Here is an 18,890-nt window from a genome sequence, read left to right as displayed (position 1 = left end):
AGTGTGCTTTCTTACATCAAGAGTGTGCTGAAGAAGCTGCTCTATCTAAATAGGTATGTGACCTGGTGATGGGCTACTGTAGATTATTTAGAGGTAGTTTTGTTATATTAGAGCTGGAGTAAGCACTCCAACAAGAGCCCCTGTTGTGCTTAAAATAAGAATTTAACATTTTACATATATTTTATTCTAGGTAATGCTCCAAGCCTTTTGTAAATCCCGATTGATTAGTCCTCTTAACCCCATGGTTAGAGGTTTAGGTTTGCTCTTATTTTTATTTTACAAATGAAGAAATTTGAGGCACAGAGAGATGAAGTAACCTGCTCAGAGTCACAGAGCATGGTAAAATCAAGATCCAGAGGCTGACTAGCTCCATTACCCTTGTTTTCATCTCTTCAGCTTTTCCTTTGTGCCTTTGTCACGTCTTTCTCTCTTTACCACCACCCCTCAGTGAGAGGAGGAGTGGCTGGCCTATGTTAAGGAACTAGGGGAGCAGATGCTTATTCTAATAGAGGCATCAGAAGTTGCTGGAAAGTTTTTGAGACCCAGGTTACAAGGTGCGGAACCCTGGGAGGAAACTGAGTATTTCTCTTCAATATTGAAATAGTTTTAAGGGTATCTTGCATCTCTTCCTTCCGGAAGCACAAAGGATAATATGCTTCACTTGTAGAATACTACAAAGCTGCACTAGAGGTTGTTGATCACAATTCTGTAATCTGAATGATGGAGAGAGACACTCATTTATGGTCTGGACCAAGAGCAGAGTCGGCTACTAAGGAACCCATGGCCTGAGTGACGAACAGATACAGCTACCTGCTTTTAATAACGTGGTATTATGCAACAAGAAAATGTGATTGACTTTTTTTTGAAGTATTTCTTTTTGATTTTGGTTTTGTTGTTGCTGTTATTTGGAGACAGGGTCTTATGTCTCTATGGAGTCTTGAACTTGCCGTGTAGCTGAAGATAACTTTGAACTCCCATTGCTCCTGCTTTTGCTTCCCCAATGCAGTGATTATAGGTGTGTGCCACCACACCTAAAATGTTTCTTTGAGTTGCTGGCTTGCTTCTACCCTTCCCCTCCTGAATGCCTTCAGTTCTTAATTTTTCATTTGTAGAACTCTTAAGCCCAAAGAAGGGCTGGAAGTTTTCTGGAATATATTGTCTTCTCTTTTCTGAGGCAGTAACATCAAAGTCTAAAGCCAAGTGTCATATTCTGTGGGAAGATCTCTGTTGACTGGCTAGCAGTGAGTTGGCCAATACCAGTAATTCTAAGCCTGGCTAAATGGGTAATTGTTGGTGGCACTGCTAAAATGGAACCCAGTAGAGACACACATGGTAGCAATTTAACCCCTGGGGTAATGTATACAGCATTTGGAACAGTAGCTCTCAGCTTGTTGGTATTTGGCATTGTCTGGAGAGACATTCTAACTGTCAAAACTGACTGTGTAAGGCAGGGGTACTAGTGGCTTCTAGTAGGGATGCAGCTATCCATCCAACAATACATGGACAGCATACCGGAGCAGAGATGTAAGTCTAGAATATCAATAGTGCTGCAGCTGAGAAATTCTTAGACTAATTTGATTGATTTAGGCAAAGTAGGAAGCAGTTAGGTGTTTTCTCCATTTGTATTGGAAAGTGACTAAGTTTTCTTGTGTGTATTTATCCAACTCATTTTAACACAGTTCTGCTGGTATTAACCTTCCCACACTCAACACATAACATCTTTTTTTCTTGTTGCTAGGCTCACTTGTCCTTTTGTTTTTTGATTTAACAAATTTTTTATTGATCCTTTTGTGCCGTCTGGTAACAGGAATTCCTCTTCTGTCTCATTTATCTTCTTTTTTGATAGTTTTCTCCATATTTGTCAAGGCTAAAATTAATTTCACTAACTACTATCTGCAAGGAAAGATTTATCTTTAAATTTGGAGTCTGTCTTATGTTTATAACTATTGAGAAAAATCTATGAGGAACTGTTTCCTCTTTCTCACACTCTGAGACATTTTTGCCAACAGGACTATGATGCAATGGTCAAGCTGGTAGAAACATTGAAGATGCTGCCTACATGTGATTTGGCTGATCAGCACAACATTAAATTCCACTATGCATTTGCACTGAATAGGTAAGAATGATTATGTGTGGTGTTTGTGAACATGTGACCTGTTATAGTCTTCTGTTGTCTTTTCAGTATTCATCAGATATGATCCAAGTCATACGCTAACTGCCAAAGGTATGAAAATACACAAGGTACTTTGCCTTTGGAACATATATTCTATGAGATCAGACATGTAAAAAAAATCCTAATAGGGCCAGGTGGGGTGGTACACATTTTTATTCCGTACACTTAGGAGGCAGAGGCAGGCAGATATCTGAGTTCAGGCCAACCTGTTATACATAACAAATCCAGGCCAGTCAGGGCTATATAGTGAGAGTCAGTTTCAAAAAACAAAGAAATTCTAATAACTTGGGGAGATATGCAGTTTAATGAAGGGTTTGTCCAAAGTGATATGGAAGTATAGCAGAAGGAGAGAGTTGTTCTGTTTAGGGGTAGAAAAGCTTCTTTGTATTTTCTGGTATAAGTTTTAAAGAATTAGATCATGGATGGGAGATGGTAGGGTATGGAGGAGAGTGAAAGACCATTTCATTTGACTGGAGTGTGAGCATAGAAATCTTTTTGCATAAGGAGCATCCAAGTAATAGCCAGTGCAACCAGAACACAAGATGCAAGTGAAGGCAAGTACAGGATATAAGGTTAAGCATAGAGGATGGGATTATATACATGAAAAAGGTATTGCATGGTGGTGGTGGTACATGCCTTTAATCCCAGCACTCTAGTCACAGGCACACTTTAATTCTAGGCAGAGGTAGGTGAATCTCTCTAAGTTCAAGGCCAGCCTGGTCTACAGAGCTTGTTCCAGGTCAGCCAGGGATACACAAAGAAACCATGTCTCAAAGAGAGAGAGAGAGAGAGAGAGAGAGAGAGAGAGAGAGAGAGAGAGAGAGAGAGAGAGAGAAAGTTATTGATTGTATCTTTTATACTATGGAGGAGTAGCTGAAGCAGTAAGATTGATGTTGCACAGTAGATAAAGATGGTGCCTTAATTAGAGTTTCTATTGCTGCAATGAAACACCATGACCAAAAAGCAGGTTGAGGAGGAAAGGACTTATACTTCCATGTCACTGTTAATCATGGAAGGAAGTCAGGGCAAGAACTCAAATAGGGCAGGAACCTGGAGACAGAAACTGATGTAGAAGTCATGGAGGGGTACTGCTTAACTAGCTCCTCGTGGCTTACTCAGCCTGCTTTCTTATAGAACCTAGGACTACCAGCCCAGGGATGGCACCATCCACAATGGGCTGGCTCACTCCCATAAATAACTCATTAGGAAAATGCCCTGGGTTCAATACCGTACAATGAAGAGAAAGATGAGATATGTGGTCAGTGGTAAAAGTTCCTTCTCAAATTCCTCATGGTATCAGATTTTTAAAAAAAATTTATTCATTTTTACATACCAACCACATTCCCCCCCCCCCCACTCCCCCATGTCCCCTTATTTGCCATCCACTTCTCCAAAAGGGTAAGACCTCCCATGGGGAGTCAGCAAAGCCTGGTACATTCAGTTGAGACAGATCAAAGCCCCTCACCACTGCATCAAGGCTGAGCAAAGTGTCCCACCATAGGGAATGGGCTCCAAAAAGCCAGCTCATGCACCAGGAACAGATCTTGGTCCCACTGCCAGGGACCCCTCAAACAGACCAAGCTACACAACTGTCTCTCATATGCAGATGGCCTAGTTCAGTCCTATACAGGCTTCACAGCTGACGGTCTAGGGTTTGTGAATTCCTACAAGAAGATGCCAGCTGATTTGGTTTTAATGAAAGACCTTATCATCAGTTCTCCTATGCCAAAATCTGTCACCCCTGTTACACTGCCATCAGATTTTTAGAAGTCTTTGAGAATTTTAAGAAAACATTCTGATTTTCTTTTTCTATATAAGTTTGAATAGCTAGCAACCCACTTTATCCATATGTAATCTTGTTCCCTATATCCATGTGTGTGTGTTGTATATCTGCTATATAAGATATATTCTAATTTAATCTCTTATAATTATATGTTGTAAATTTAATGTACATTCAGTATTTGTCTCACAATGCCTCACCCTAGTACCTAGAGCATGGTTTAGCATATGGAGGTTGAATAAATACCAATTAATGTGAAAAAGATGCCCTACAGGCTTGCCTACAGCCTGATCTTCTGGAGGCATTTTCTCAATTGAGGATCCTTCCTCTTTGATGACTAGCTTGTATCAAGTTGACTAAAAACTAGCCAGTATAGATAGTGTTGTTTTTTTTTCCTGTGTGTATGTGCACGTGTGTGTGCATGTGGTTGCATGCATGCATGTGTGTGTGTAACTTAGAAAGTATTGCTTAGAGACTCCAAGCCTCAAAAGCTTAAATAGTAGGTAAATTAGCTAAAATGATGTAGCAAAGAGCCTGAAAATCCAATGATTTAAATAAGTTTTAAATTTTTCTCTTGATAACAGGATAGATTTGAGTGAACCAGGCTGTTAGCACAGTAGCATTGCTCTAGTTAATCCCCTAGACCAGTGGTTTTCAACCTGTTGGTCGCAACCCTTTGAGGGGTTGAATGACTTTCATAGGGGTTGTTTGTCAGCTATCCTGCATATCAGATATTTACATTATGATTCATAACAGCAAAATTATGAAGTAGCAACAGAAATAACATTGGGAGTCAGCATGACATGAGGAACTAACTATATTAGGTCACAGCATTAGAAAGGTTGAGAACCACTGCCCTAGCATATTGGCATCATCTGCATAGTTGAAGCTAGTTCACTGCCACTCTTACACTGCAACTGATGGCACAGGGTTAGAGACCAGATGGAAGTGTGAGGCGAGTGATTTCCTCCCTCTCCCTTATTCTTTCAAGATTTTGTACATTGTATTTTGATTATATTTATCCCCCTTTCCCAATTACCCCAAGATACACCCCTCTTACCTCCCCACTCAAATTTGTATCCCCACTTTTTTAAACCTGTCAAGTCCAATTTGTGATGCCTGTATGTTCTTGGTTGTGCAGTCAACCTACTGGGCGCTACACTTTTTTTTTTTTACTTGAAATTTAAAAAAAAAATTATTTTATTTTTTTTTCCATATGGATATTTGTGTTTGAAAGCCTGAACTGACCTAGTCTGGTGATCAGATGGCCAAACACCCTAACTGTCATGCTGGAACTCTCATCCAATAACTGATGGAAGTGGATGCAGAGATCCTCGGCCAGGCCCCAGGTGGAGCTCCAGGAGTCCAACTGTCGAGAAAAAGGAGGGACTGTAAGAGTGTGAATTGTTGAATCCAAGATAGGAAAAGCACAGGGACAAATAGCCAAACGAATGGTGGCTACACTTTTAAAGACAACTAACTCCCCCTCTCCTTCCATTAACAGTTGCTAATAGCTCCTTGAGTGGGGTGAGACTTCGTGCCCATCTCACCTCTTCATGCTGAGCTTTTGTCTGACTTGCACTGGCACAGGTCTTGTGTATGTTGTCACAACCATTGTGAGTTCGTATGTGGAATTGCACTAATATGTCTAGAAAACACTCTTCCCTGCAGTCACTCATGACTTCTGGCTCATACACTCTTTCTGTCCCCTCTTCTGCAGTGATTCTGGAACCTCTGGAGGAGGATGGTTCAGTGTCTATGTTCCATTTAGGGCTAAGTATTCCACAGTCTCTTATTCTTTGTACCTTGATAAGTTGTGGGTGTTTGTTAATCACCATCTACTACAAAGAGAATTTTTTCTGATGATGGTTGAGAGATACAGTAATCTGTGGTTATGTCGCTAGGAATCTGTTTAATATTATATTCATCTAGTAGCATAGTAGTAGATTACACTCTAGGGCTACAGGTTTTGGGCCTGATAATAGTCCCCAGTATGAGTTTCATCTTCTGGACTAGTGCTTAAATCCAGTCATAAAGTGGTTGTTACTGCCATGATATTCATGACACTATTGCACCACTGGGGATGTCTTTCTGGATCAGGTGTGTGTGTGTGTGTGTGTGTGTGTGTGTGTGTGTGTGTGTGTACATAGATACATATATACATGTATATATTTGTGTGTACATATACATATATGTGTGCATGTATGCATACTCAATAAAGAAGGAGTTGAAATGGAGTCACTCTACTAGACACCATAGGCTAACAAATAAAAAGTGCCTTGCTAGGAATGGTTTGCTTCTTTTGGAGTTGTTGGCCAGTAAGGTTCCATAGACCCCCCAACATTACAGGTGATTGCCAGTGCTATTGGTTACCCTACAGATCTTGATGGCAAGACCCTGTTCTGATGATACCACATACTTGATTCATAGAACATGAAGTTAAACTGTTATTCATCCGGAAGCCCCATCCTTGAAGGATAGCTTTCCTAGTGCAGAAAGGTGCTGTGCATGCTACCAAAGGAGAAAAGTAAATGAGGGATTCTCTTTAAAGTGGTATCTTAGTTAGGGTTGCTATTACTGTACTGAAACACCATGACTAAAAACAACTTTGGGAGGAAAGGGTTGATTTGGCTTACTGTTATCATTGACAGAAGTCAGGACAGGAACTCAAACAGGGCAAGAACCTGGAGGCAGGAGCTGATGCAGAGGCTATGGAGGAGTGCTGCTTACTGGCTTGCTCCTCATGGCTTGCTCAACCTGATTTCTTATAAAACACAGGACCACCAATCCAGAAAGGACATCACCCATAATGGGCTTGGCCCTCCTCAATCGATCACTAATTAAGAAATGCCCTGTGGTCCTGCTTACAGACTGACCTTCTGGAGGCATTTTCTCAGTTGAGGTTCTGTCTTCTCAGATAACTCTAGCTCGTGTCAAGTTGACATAAAATTAGTCAGTACAAGTGAGTTGCTACTTCTTTTTTATATTCTGTTGATGTTAACTTTGTTGACTCCATATTGCTGTAAGTGAAGTTGGAAAATGTAGTGTACTGGATGGTTTTGTATGTCACTTTGATAGAAGCTAGAATCATCTGAGATGGGGGAGACTGAATTAAGAAAATCCTTCCATGAGATCAGCTGTAAGGCATTTTCTTAATGAGTGATTGATGGGGAAGGGCACAGCCTATGGTGGGTGATACCATTCCTGAGCTGGTGGTCCTGGGTTCTATAAGAAAGCAGGCTGAGCAAGCCATGGAAGTAAGCAGCATCCCTCCATAGCCTCTGCATCAGGTCCTGCATCCAGGATCCTGCCCTGTTTGAGTTCCTGTCCTGATTTCCTTCAGTGATGAACAGCAATGAGGAAGTGTAAGCCCAATAAATCCTTTCCTCGCCAACCTGCTTTTTGATCATGGTGTTTCATTGCAGCAATGGAAACCCTAACTAAGACATGTAGTTTCTAGCTAAGTGGCCATACAAACATGACTACTGTGAATTTGCAGGATGAATAGTTTCAGATTCAACCTCTCAAAATAGCAGGTGTCTAAATGTCTTAAATCTAATATCTCTCTTCTTGCATTGATAATATATAGAAAAAAGTAAATGTTTTAAGAATCACACTGACATACATTCTTTTCTGCCTCCAGTAAGTAAGCTGTTACTTACATAATTATGTCAGGTCAATACAGAAGAGTATTCTGGAAATGTATGCAACTTGGTTTGATAGCTAGGGGCCTGTAGCATGGCCTCATAAGTCTTCCAATGAATGACATCTTCAGATAAGGAATACATAAAGTAAATGTTCCAAATGAGCTGAGAATTACTCAGATCATCTGGTTTCCCAGTTTCAGAGGCTGTACTTTTCAGCAGCTGTCTTAAGCTTCAAATTGCTGATAGACCACTGGCAGCATCTTTAAGATAACAACAAAACAGGAGCCCATGTTTTACCAGAATCTTGTAACCCATGTAAAGTCATGTCTCTTAAATCAAGATAAAATATTACAAGCAGTAAATCGTATAAATTTTAAATATATAATTTGATGAATTTGAGGAATGAATATACCCATCTAAACAGTACCCTTACCAAAATAAAAAAACTATCACCCTAGAAGTTTCTTGTTCAGCTTTGTCTACAACCTCTACCTCTCCATAGGTAACCAATGTTGCAACTGCTATGTCCATAATATTAGTTTTCCTTGTTCTTAAACTTCACATAAATAGAATCCTACAACATACTTCTGTGTTTGGCTTCAGGATTTCAACAGCATGTTGATGGTATTCATATATGCTGTTGTGTGTATCACTAGTTATTTTTTTGTTGATGTAGAATATTCCATCGTATAGATACTCCATGATTTACGCATTTTACTGATGATGGGCATTTAGGATGCTCCAGGTTTGGAATGCTAAAATAAATGCCTTTGTAATCATTTCTTGTGCATGTTTTTATATAGACTTATACATACATTTATGTTGGGCATATATTCTGTGTGTATAGTAGATACCAGCAAGTAATTAATGATGGAATTTTGATTCATCAAGGGGAGGAGGCATCATAATCTCTCTGAAAATGTGTATTCTCCTTCATGTTCTTCACCCCAAACCCCAGTGGCTTTTAAATTCAACACTCCAAAGCAGGGGGAGCATCTTAGGAATGGAGGCCAGCCTTCATTAAACCTGAGAAAACAAAGTCTAATAATTCTGTTCCCTCAGTGTAGTGAGCTCCAATTTTAGTAACACTTGCCTCCATGTGATTGATTGTTGACTTAAAAGAATTAAGTATGTCATCACTTGTGAAATTCTTGAGGAAATTCCTGGTGCACTATAAGTACTATAAAAATAGTTTGTTAAATAAGAACCAGGAGCCTTGTAAGTTGCTTGTTGCTATTTTTTTAACTAGACAGAATAGAGTGTACACATTGTCAAATAGTGGATAAAATAATGATTACTGTCCTCTCAAAGGACTGAAAGAATAAAACAGGGTTTGAAGTGGAAAATTTACATCTAAAAGTGGATTTGACAGTGTGATATGATTCAGAGACAAATGTATTTTCAATCTGGAGGGAGAATAGTTGGTATTGCATACAAAATACAACCTCCCTTTTGCTTTCTGGTCTCAAATCTCCTGTCAGATACTGACTCTGGTGAGCCCCAGCAAGGGTCCTTGGTACTAAGAACCTTATTTTTCACACAGTAAGAGTTTACAATTGCTTCAGCTGTATTCGTAGTCTTGAAGTTCATGTTTCTATTTTAACTTGTCCAGCTGTCAACGTAGTTGTAGGATATGGCTTTGTATACAGTTTTAAGGAAGTTAGCAGTGCTAACTTATATGTATAAGGGAAAATAGTGGTGGTAGGGGGGAAGGAGTATTCCTTCATTTCAGTTGACCTTTAACTTTATGAAGTGAACCAAAACATGACCATAAATTAGTTACTAAAGGTTGGCAGACATGAATGATGTTTGACCCTCAGATGGCAAGGGCTCCCTGTCAGTGGGAAAGCTAGCTTGAGCCAGTCAGCATTTCCTGATATCTTCCACTTCACTGCATTCAGAAGCCCGTTCAAAGCTACTTGAAGTTTCCACTGAGCAGTTAAACTGCTGGCTTCTCATGGTGTAGAATCCTTTATGAGCAATTTTGTATTTGCTATTGCTTTTATAGACAAGACTTTACTGTGTACACTATTGCATGCATAATATTCTAACCAAGGATCTAGCCAGTGGGCTGAAAGATGACTATGCTAGACAGTGTTTTCTATCACCATTATGTTAACTGAGAGAAACAACTTAAAGAAGAAAATATATTGTTTAGCTCTCGGCTTCAGAAGTTTTAGACCATAGTCTCAGCTCCATCACTTCTGGGTCTATGGTGAGGCAGTATATGGTGGGGATCACATAAAAGAGCAGGGAAACTCACTTCTTGGCTGACAGGAAAAGGGAAAGAGGGAGACAAGAAACATCTTTCCAGAGCATGCCTCCAGTGACTCACTTACTCCATCTCCAAGTTTTCACTCCCTCCTAATGATAATCTCATATTATGAATCTATAAACAGATTGACTAGATCAGAGCACTCAAGATAAAGTCAATTCCCAAAGATTCATCAGCTGGCAACTAAGCCCCTAATATATGGCCCCATTTGGGGATATTTCATATCTAAACTATAACATTCTACCTGTGCCCCCTAAAAGCTCATGTCTGTCTCATAATCCAAAATGCATTCAATTTATTTCCAAGAGTCCCTATAATCTTAACAGTTCTGGCAGTGTTAAAAAGTCCCAGCCCCAAATCTCTTTGAAGACTAAAGGTAACCTATTAGTTGTGAACCTTCTGTAAAATGTAGAAAGTATGCTGTTTACATTTCACATTCAAAGGCACAGAAAAAAATTCCAGTCCCCAAAGGAGAAATGGGGCCAAAGAAAAGAGGAATGGAACAAGAGAAAGACTAGAACCCAGTAGGACAAACCTTAAATCCTGTAGATCCATGTCTAGCATCCATGACATGTGGTGCCATTATGTGAGCTCTAGGTGGGTTAGGGTTGGCCTGTTGCTATGGCCTTGCTGTTTGCAACCTATATGGCCTTTTGGGCTGGCCCTGCTCATCCCCTGCAGCTTTCTTTAGATGTTCAATTTTCTGGTATTCATAGAAGTTGTATCAGCACAGCTTTACACATTACCCTTTAGGTGTTGCTTGCAGGGATCTTGATCCTGCCACACATTGCCTATCCCCCACCCCAAGCTGTCTTTTGAATTCTGGATAAAGCCCCATGACCTCATAACTCTTGTTTTCTGTATCCTTGTAAAAATAGTATCTTATGGGCAACATCCAGGTCTGTTGCCAGTTTAAGCAGTATCTGTGCCCCCTTGGACTATAGCTTCAGTGACCTATAAGTGCTTGGATGAGTGAACATGAAGAAACACTTTCCAAATGGCCTTATGCCAGCAGAGAGCCCTGGAGCTCTTTTTTTCAAAGCAAAATCTTTCAAGTTAGTTAATCTTTATACCCTTGAGCCTGCAATGACCAGGTCTTAGTCATTCCTAAAGATATTCAAGGTATCTTTCCTATTGTCATGATGCAAAATAGTTGGCTTCTTTTAAAGGCCCGGATTTCTTCAGCAGCCATGTTTACCATGACCCCAACATTAGATGCTGCTTTTGTGCTCAAGTTGCAAATATCCAAATCTTTCTGCTTCTAATTTCTCATTGTAAACTTGGCTAAAAGCAGGCAATAAGATAGATGCCACAATCCAAATGACTGCTTCCCTTGAACTTTCCTCTGCCAAATTTAGTAGTTTACTACCTTTTTAAAATCAATTCTATTTTTTGTATATGAGTGTTTTCCCTACATGTATGTCTGTGTACCACTTGCATGCCTAGAACATGTGGAGGCCAGAAGCAGCACAGATACTCTGGAATTGGAGTCACAGAGGTTGTGAGCCACCATGTGGGTGCTGGTAAAGGAAGAACAGCAGATACTCTTAACCACTGAGCCATGTCTCCAGCCCAATCTATCAACTTTAAATTGATCCTACTATAAAATTCCAAGACACTGTAGACAGGTTCTTTTTCATGATACTATAACATGAATATCCTCTACTCTAGTTTCCAATAGAGTTCTTGTTCCCATCTGAAATATCATAAGCACAATCTTTTTTTCACATTTTTTATTAAGTATTTTTTTCATTCATTTTACACACCAATCAAAGAACCCCTTCTTCCCTCATCCTTTCCACCCCAGCCTCCCCTCCCAACCCATCCGCCACTCCCTCAACATCCCTAATTATCCAGGAAATGCAAATCAAAAAGACTCTGAGATACCACCTTACACCTGTCAGAATGGCTAAGATCAAAAACACAGAAGACAGCTTATGCTGGAGAGGATGTGGAGCAACGGGAACTCTCCTCCACTGCTGGTGGGAATGCAAGCTTGTACAGCCACTTTGGAAATCAATATGGTGCTTCCTTAGAAAACTGGGAATCCATCTCCCCAAGACCCAGCTGTAGCACTCTTGGGCATATACCCAAGGAATGCTCAATCATACCACAAGGGCATTTGCTCAGCTATGTTCATATCAGCATTGTTTGTAATAGCCAGAACCTGGAAACAACCTAGATGCCCTTCAACTGAAGAATGGATAAAGAAAATATGGTACATATGCACAATGGAGTACTACTCAGCAGAGAAAAACAATGACATCATGAGGTTTGCAGGCAAATGGATGGATCTAGAAAAAAATCATCCTGAGTGAGGTAACCTAGACTCAGAAGGACAAACACGGTATGTACTCACTCATAGGAGGATACTAGATGTAAAACAAAAATGACTAGACTGCTACACAACTCCAGGGAGGCTACCTAGAAAATGGGACCCTAGGAAAGACACAGGGATCACCCAATGACAGAGAAATGGATGAGATCTACATGAACAACCTGGATGACAGTGGGAGAAATGAAAGGCAAGATTTGAGGGAAAGAAAGCTTAGGGGAGCAGGAGATCCCAGCTGGGTCAAGAACAGAAAGGGAGAACAAGGAATAACAGACCATGATAAATGAAGACCACATGAGAACAGGAATAGGCAGAGTGCTAGAGAGGTCCCCAGAAATCCACAATGATACATCCTCTGTAGACTGCTGGCAATGGTCAAGAGAAAGCCTGATCTGACCTAGTCTGGTGATCAGATGGCCAAACACCCTAACAGTCGTGCTGGAACTCTCATCCAATAACTGATGGAAGTGGATGCAGAGATCCTCAGCCAGGCCCCAGGTGGAGCTCCAGGAGTCCAATTGTCGAGAAAGAGGAGGGACTGTAAAAGTGTGAATTGTTGAGCCCAAGATTGGAAAAAGCACAGGGACAAATAGCCAAATGAATGGAAGCACATGAATTATGAACCAAAGGCTGTGGAGCCCCCAGCTGGATCAGGCCCTCTGGATAAGTGAGACAATTGAATAGCTTGATCTGCTTGGGAGGCACCCAGGCTGTGGGACCAGGATCTGTCCTTAGTGCATGAGCTGGCTGTTTGAAACCTTGGGCTTACACAGGGACACTTTGCTCAGCCTGGAAGGAGGGGACTGGACCTGCCTGTACTGAATCCACCAGGTTTAAATGAATCCCCAGGGGAGTGTTGGCCCTGGAGGAGATGGGAATGGAGGGGAGGGGATGGGGGGAATGTGTGGGTAGGGGCGGGAGTGGGGAGGACAGGGGAACCCATGGCTGATATGTAAAATTAAAACACAAATATAATAAAAAGAATTTTTTCATTTTACACACCAAAGATCCCCTTCTTCCCTCATCCTTCCCCCCCCCCCCATTCCCTCCCACAAGAAGGCAAGGCCTCCCATGTGGAGGCACATTCAGTAGAGGCAAGTCCAAGCCCTTCCTCCTGCCTCAAGGCTGCACAAGATGTCCCATCATAGGTAATGGGCTCCACAAAGCCTGCTCATGCACCAGAGATGGATTCTGATCCTGCTGCCAGGGGACCTCCCAAGCAGATCAAGCTACACAACTGCCTTGCCATGCAAAGGGCCTAGTCCAGTCCCATGTAGGATACACAGCCATTATTGATCCAACTTTCATGAGTTCCCTCTTGATTGGTTTGGTCATCCCTACAGGTTTCCCCATCATGATCCTGATGCACTTGCATAAGCACAATCTTTACTGTCTGAAGTTTATTAGCCTTATGGTCTTCGGAGCTCTAGAATCACCCTTCTGTGATTTTGTAATTCTGATTGTAACCAAATCAAACTTTGCTTACAACTTTCTAGCTTATATCTCCAGATGTTTTCAAATTCCTAAGGAAACTAATTCCAATGGCTTCTGAACCACATCATCCAGTAAACCTATAGTTCCTCCCTACTCTTTGGCACCATAAATCTGTATTTGTCAATGTTTTCCATAGGAGAAGTGCCAATAGGTTATGTATGTGTGTATGTATGTATATATGTGTTTAAGTACATTGTAAATTGTATATAATTATAAAGGATAATTTAACACATTGACTTATACATTTGAAAGCTACATAGTCTAACAGTGGTCATCTGTACTATAATGGAAAGTCCAAGAACCTGGTAGTTTCTCAGTCCAAGAAACTGGAAGTCTCAGCAGAATAAGAGAAACTAATAATTCATTCCCAGTCCAAGGCTACAGGTATGGAAGCTCTTATAGTGTTGCTGATGTGAGTCTACATTGAAAGGCTGAAGAACTTGGGGTCTAATGACCACAGGCAATTGAGGAAGCAGCAGTAGACCTGCTTGTTTGGGGAAAAAGTGGAGCTTGCACATGGTGACTCTCTTTCCCTCTTTTCTAGCTGGGTCCACATTCAGGCCAGCTCTTTCCACTTTGGTTACTATTCCTGGAAATGGAGGGATGGGATAATTGATTAAATTAACTTAATCTGGCATACATCAGAGGGCCACCAATCTTACTCAGAACCTGTAGAAGCCATCTCAGCTTCTGGGCTCCTCAGCCAGGTGATTGGTTAAGTGAAAGGACACTTTGTCTTGGAGAGTTATGTGGGCTTGACATCTCTGGAGTATCCATCGGCCTTCTTTTCTCTCTTCTGTTGATATTCACTATTCAGTGTAACCATCTCCTGTCTATGGTTATATAAATAGCCATTCTGTATTACATGTCTGTCATAAGTAGAAAAACGATATCTTCCAACTGTTATATGTTGTCTTCAGGTACCTAAAAGCAAAGATACTTGTTATTGCTTTCCTACAAATGATGAGAACCATAATCACTGCCAACTTAGAATTATATAATTCCATCTTTTTATTTTATAGAGAATAAATAAAAAAGTAAAGTTCCAAAATTTAATAGCTGGTCAATTTGATGTGGACCCATAACTATATTTTTTAGTATAACATTATATGTAATACTAGTTTTTAAAGCTAATGTAATAATATCATGGCATCATTAATTACACTAATCTCAAAATGCTTTAATTTATATTTTTGCGCCTGCAGGACTATCAAAACAAGCCATTGGATTCCACTTAAAATTGCTGGGCAATCTCTTTATATTTCTTGGGTTGGCAAATATATTGAGAGAATTAGATGGTAGCTGAATGTTGACACTGTTTTCATAATAGATACTTTTGTTAAGAAACAAATGTTTCTTATTGTCATAAAAGCATGTAATCTAAAATTTACTCTTAAGGAATTTTAAGCTTGTGGCTCAGTAGTATTAAATACATTCTACTGTTGTAAAGCAGATCTCTAGAACTTTTTCCTCTCCCAAGCCTGCATTTGTGTATTTATTTTTCAACTCTACTTTCCTCCTCCTGAGCATCAAGTAATTACCAGTTTTTCTATGAATTGGACTACCTTTAGCATGCTATATAAGTGTCATCTTCTGTTTCTGCCTCATTTGACTTCGTGTAATCAAGTTCCATACCCATTGTGCTATATACCAAAACTCCCTTCTATTTAAAAGCCTGAGTAAGATTTCATTATATGGATAGACCACATATTGTCTATCCATTCATCCTTTGATGGATTTTTTTCCTTTGATGGATTTTAGGTTAACTTTACCTCTTGGCTATTGTGACTCCTGCTGCTATGAACAAAAATCCAGCTGTGTTAGTTTCCTGAGAAAATAAATTACTTTGTTTCCTTCTGAACAACAGCCTTTCTGGTAATACATGTGGTTTTTACAAACTATTTTCCATTTCTGTGTGCTCACATTGCTTCCCACTGGCCACCTTGATCCTACCATATTATCCTGTTTTATTTCCTTTTTGGTTGCCTCCTGCTTGTTCTTTATTTACTGACTTATTTATATATCAACAGAAGTGTGTATGTTAAAGAGAAGTGAGCTAATGAGGAATGAATGAAGGTAGAAGGCGATTTTTAAAAAATCATTGTGTGCATTACATACCCACACACATTTGAATTTACACAGAAAAGCAAACTCATTTTCTTCAAAGTAATTGTACTGCAATAATCTGCATTTGACAGTGTTGCCTTCGTTCAGAATATTAGTTTACCAGAGAGGAAGTATTGTTTTTATTTTGCCTCTGGAATTATCTAAAAGCCAACTTAGAAGAAACACAGAAAATTAATATAATTTTAGTGTGTTTTACAGACAGACAAATCTCAGTTTGAATTACAGTACCTATGCTTAAGTCTTATGATCAGTGACAAAGCATTTTTTCCTTGTCAAGTTAAGATTCGTTGGCTACATAGTTAATAGGTCAGCTTGAGCTATATGAGACCCTATCTCAAAGATAGATAGATAGATAGAGAGATAGATAATACATACATACATACATACAGTTTTAAAAGCTTAATTTAGAAGATATCTCTTACTTGAAATATTTGAGACTAGAGTATTTTTCTTGTTTTTAGGGTATCCCCCAAGATTTTAGAATAGTTACAGACCTCAATAGTTGAATACTCTCATCAAAAATATGAAATGTGGGGGGGGGGCTGAAGAGATGACCCAGCAGTCAAAAGCTGTGACTGAGCTGTTTTTCCAGAGAACCTTGGTGTGATTCCTAGCACCCACATGACTCAGAACAGTCTGTAACTCTAGTCCCAGAGGATCTGATGCCCTTTTCTTTCATCTTTGGACACTGTAGCACATGGTGCACAGACAAATTAAAGCAAAACATCCATACATATAAAAATTAATTTTTTAGAAATCTGTATGTCCAAATATGATACTCTTAAAATTTTTGGATTTTAGATTAGGGATACTCAACCTAAATTACTTGGAATAGTAATGGCATGAAGCAGGTGCTTATCTATGGCTATTAATATCACTGTGTAGTTTGATCTTTCAGTTTACCAGACTTCAGTGTTAACATCTGATCACTTCCACGTATCAAAACAATTGACAAAATGTAGAGATTGCCACCAAAGAAGATACTTACCTTCAGCTTTGGAGGAAATTCATAAGGAGAAGTTTATAGCTGTGTTGTTAGCACAGAATATTGTTGGAACAAGCATATGCTCTCTAAGATAACTTTTTAATTAGCATACAAAGTAGTGGATTATAGAATTTTCATACTTTGCTTTTGTCATCTTCCCACAGTAGTCCTTCCTCTGCTTTCATGGAAGATGACTATTTTGAATAGGACAAGGTTAATTTAAATGTCAGTATTGGAAGAAAAAAGGAGTAGTAATATATTTGGTGATTTCATAGTTAATTACAATATGTGTTTCAGCCTTGGTGTGATTGACATTTGGGTTCAATAATTCTCTGGCCAGGCAGTGGTGGTGCATGCCTTTAATCCCACTTGGGAGGGAGAGGCAGGTGGATCTCTGTGAGTTCGAGGCCAGCCTGGTCTCCAAACCAAGTTCCAGGAAAGGCACAAAGCTACACAGAGAAACCTTGTCTTGAAAAAAAACAAAACAAACAAAACAAAACAAAAATCTCTGTAATTGGAGCTATCCATAGTCTTTACCTACTAGGTACCAAGAACTTACTGCCTCCAGATATTGACAAATGGCCCATGGGAAACAAGAACTTTGCTGGTTGAGTACACTGCCTCTATAGGGAGGCTTTTCAGGATGTGCAAAGAGCACCTACTTTGACATTTGAATTGCAATACATTGACAAGGTAAATTCAGTTTGCTCATCTGTAAACTGGATTGATGATGCCTGTAGCGAGCATTAAATGAAATAGCCATAAGCAGGTATCCTGTACGGCCATAGCATCTGGAAAGCAGTTCATTCAAGTTCAGTCCTGCCTTCATTTATCCCACATTTATACTTCTTAGGTCAAATTGAGAGCATACAAAATTACTGTAGTATCAACACGGTAAGTGCCACATGATTTAGTGGATTAGCATGTAGGAATTAAGGGTTGTTCAAAGTTAGACAAGAACTATTTGTAAATAAAATAAAATAAAAGATACCAATCAATCTTAAACAACTGTTGCTTGCCCAGAGAACATGTAACTTTGGAATGATTTGAGAAATATTTCAAAATCACAATCCACAAAGCCATAGACTGAACTTATATGAATAAGGATGGTGGGTATTAATGGAAGCCTCTAAAAATTAAATAAGAATATCATAAGCATAAATTTTAGCATAGTATTTAGCAGATAGAATATATTGGATAAATGTTAATTGCACTTCTATTTATCAAAGGCAAATTCCAACCAGCAGTGTTATGTCATATTTAATGATGAACCTAAAACAATGTTATTGCCATTTTTCTGTCAAAGTACAGCTCTAAAATAATTAAATAAAATCAGTAAAGGAGTTTTTTTCTATTTTTTATTAAGAAAATTTTTTTCATTCATTTTACACACCAATCAAAGATCCCTTTCTTCCCTCCTCCCAAATCCCCCCCAGCCTTCCCCTCCCAACCAACCCCCCACTCCCACCTACGAGAAAGAAAGGTCTCCCATGGGAAGGCACATCCAGTAGAGGCAAGTCTAAGCCCTTCCCCCTGCCTCAAGGCTACACAAGGTGTCCCATCATAGGTAATGGGCTCCACAAAGCCTGCTCATGCACCAGAGATGGATTCTGATCCTGCTGCCAGGGAACCTCCCAAGCAGATCAAGCTACATAACTGTCTTACCATGAAAAGGGCCTAGTTCAGTCCCATGCAGGCTCCACCACCATTGATCTAACTTTCATGAGTTCCCTCTAGTTTGGTTTGGTCATCCCTGCAGGTTTCCCCATCATGATCCTGATGCACTTGCTCATAGAATCCCTCTTTTCTCTCTTTGACTGGACTCCTTGAGCTCTGTCTAGTGATTGGCTATGGATCTCTGCATCTGCTTCCATCAGTCATTGGAGAAAAGTTCTGTGATGACAGAGTATTCACTGGTCTGATCTCTGGAACAAGGCAGTTCAGTTCAGGCACCCTCTCCACTGTTGCTAGTAGTCCAGGCTGGGGTCATTCTTGGGAATTCTTGGCAACTACCCTAGCACCAGGTTTCTCTCTATCCCCAGGATATCTCTCTATCATGGTATCTCATTGCTTT

General features: G+C 39.9%; 1 protein-coding gene across 1 annotated transcript in view; it reads left to right on the top strand.

Moving 5' to 3' along the window:
* Map3k15 (mitogen-activated protein kinase kinase kinase 15) overlaps positions 1-18,890 on the top strand; it is a 132,599-nt gene that overhangs the window by 44,252 nt on the left and 69,457 nt on the right. Inside the window, exon 6 of the mRNA XM_036175586.1 lies at positions 2,010-2,116. Coding sequence (XP_036031479.1) covers positions 2,010-2,116 — 107 coding nt within the window. The remainder of the gene's footprint in view (positions 1-2,009; positions 2,117-18,890) is intronic.

The sequence above is a fragment of the Onychomys torridus genome, chromosome X, assembly GCF_903995425.1.
Source record: "Onychomys torridus chromosome X, mOncTor1.1, whole genome shotgun sequence".
In the NCBI taxonomy this organism is placed as follows: domain Eukaryota; kingdom Metazoa; phylum Chordata; class Mammalia; order Rodentia; family Cricetidae; genus Onychomys; species Onychomys torridus.
Note: the sequence above shows the minus strand (reverse complement) of the source record. Positions and strands in the feature narration are given on the sequence as shown.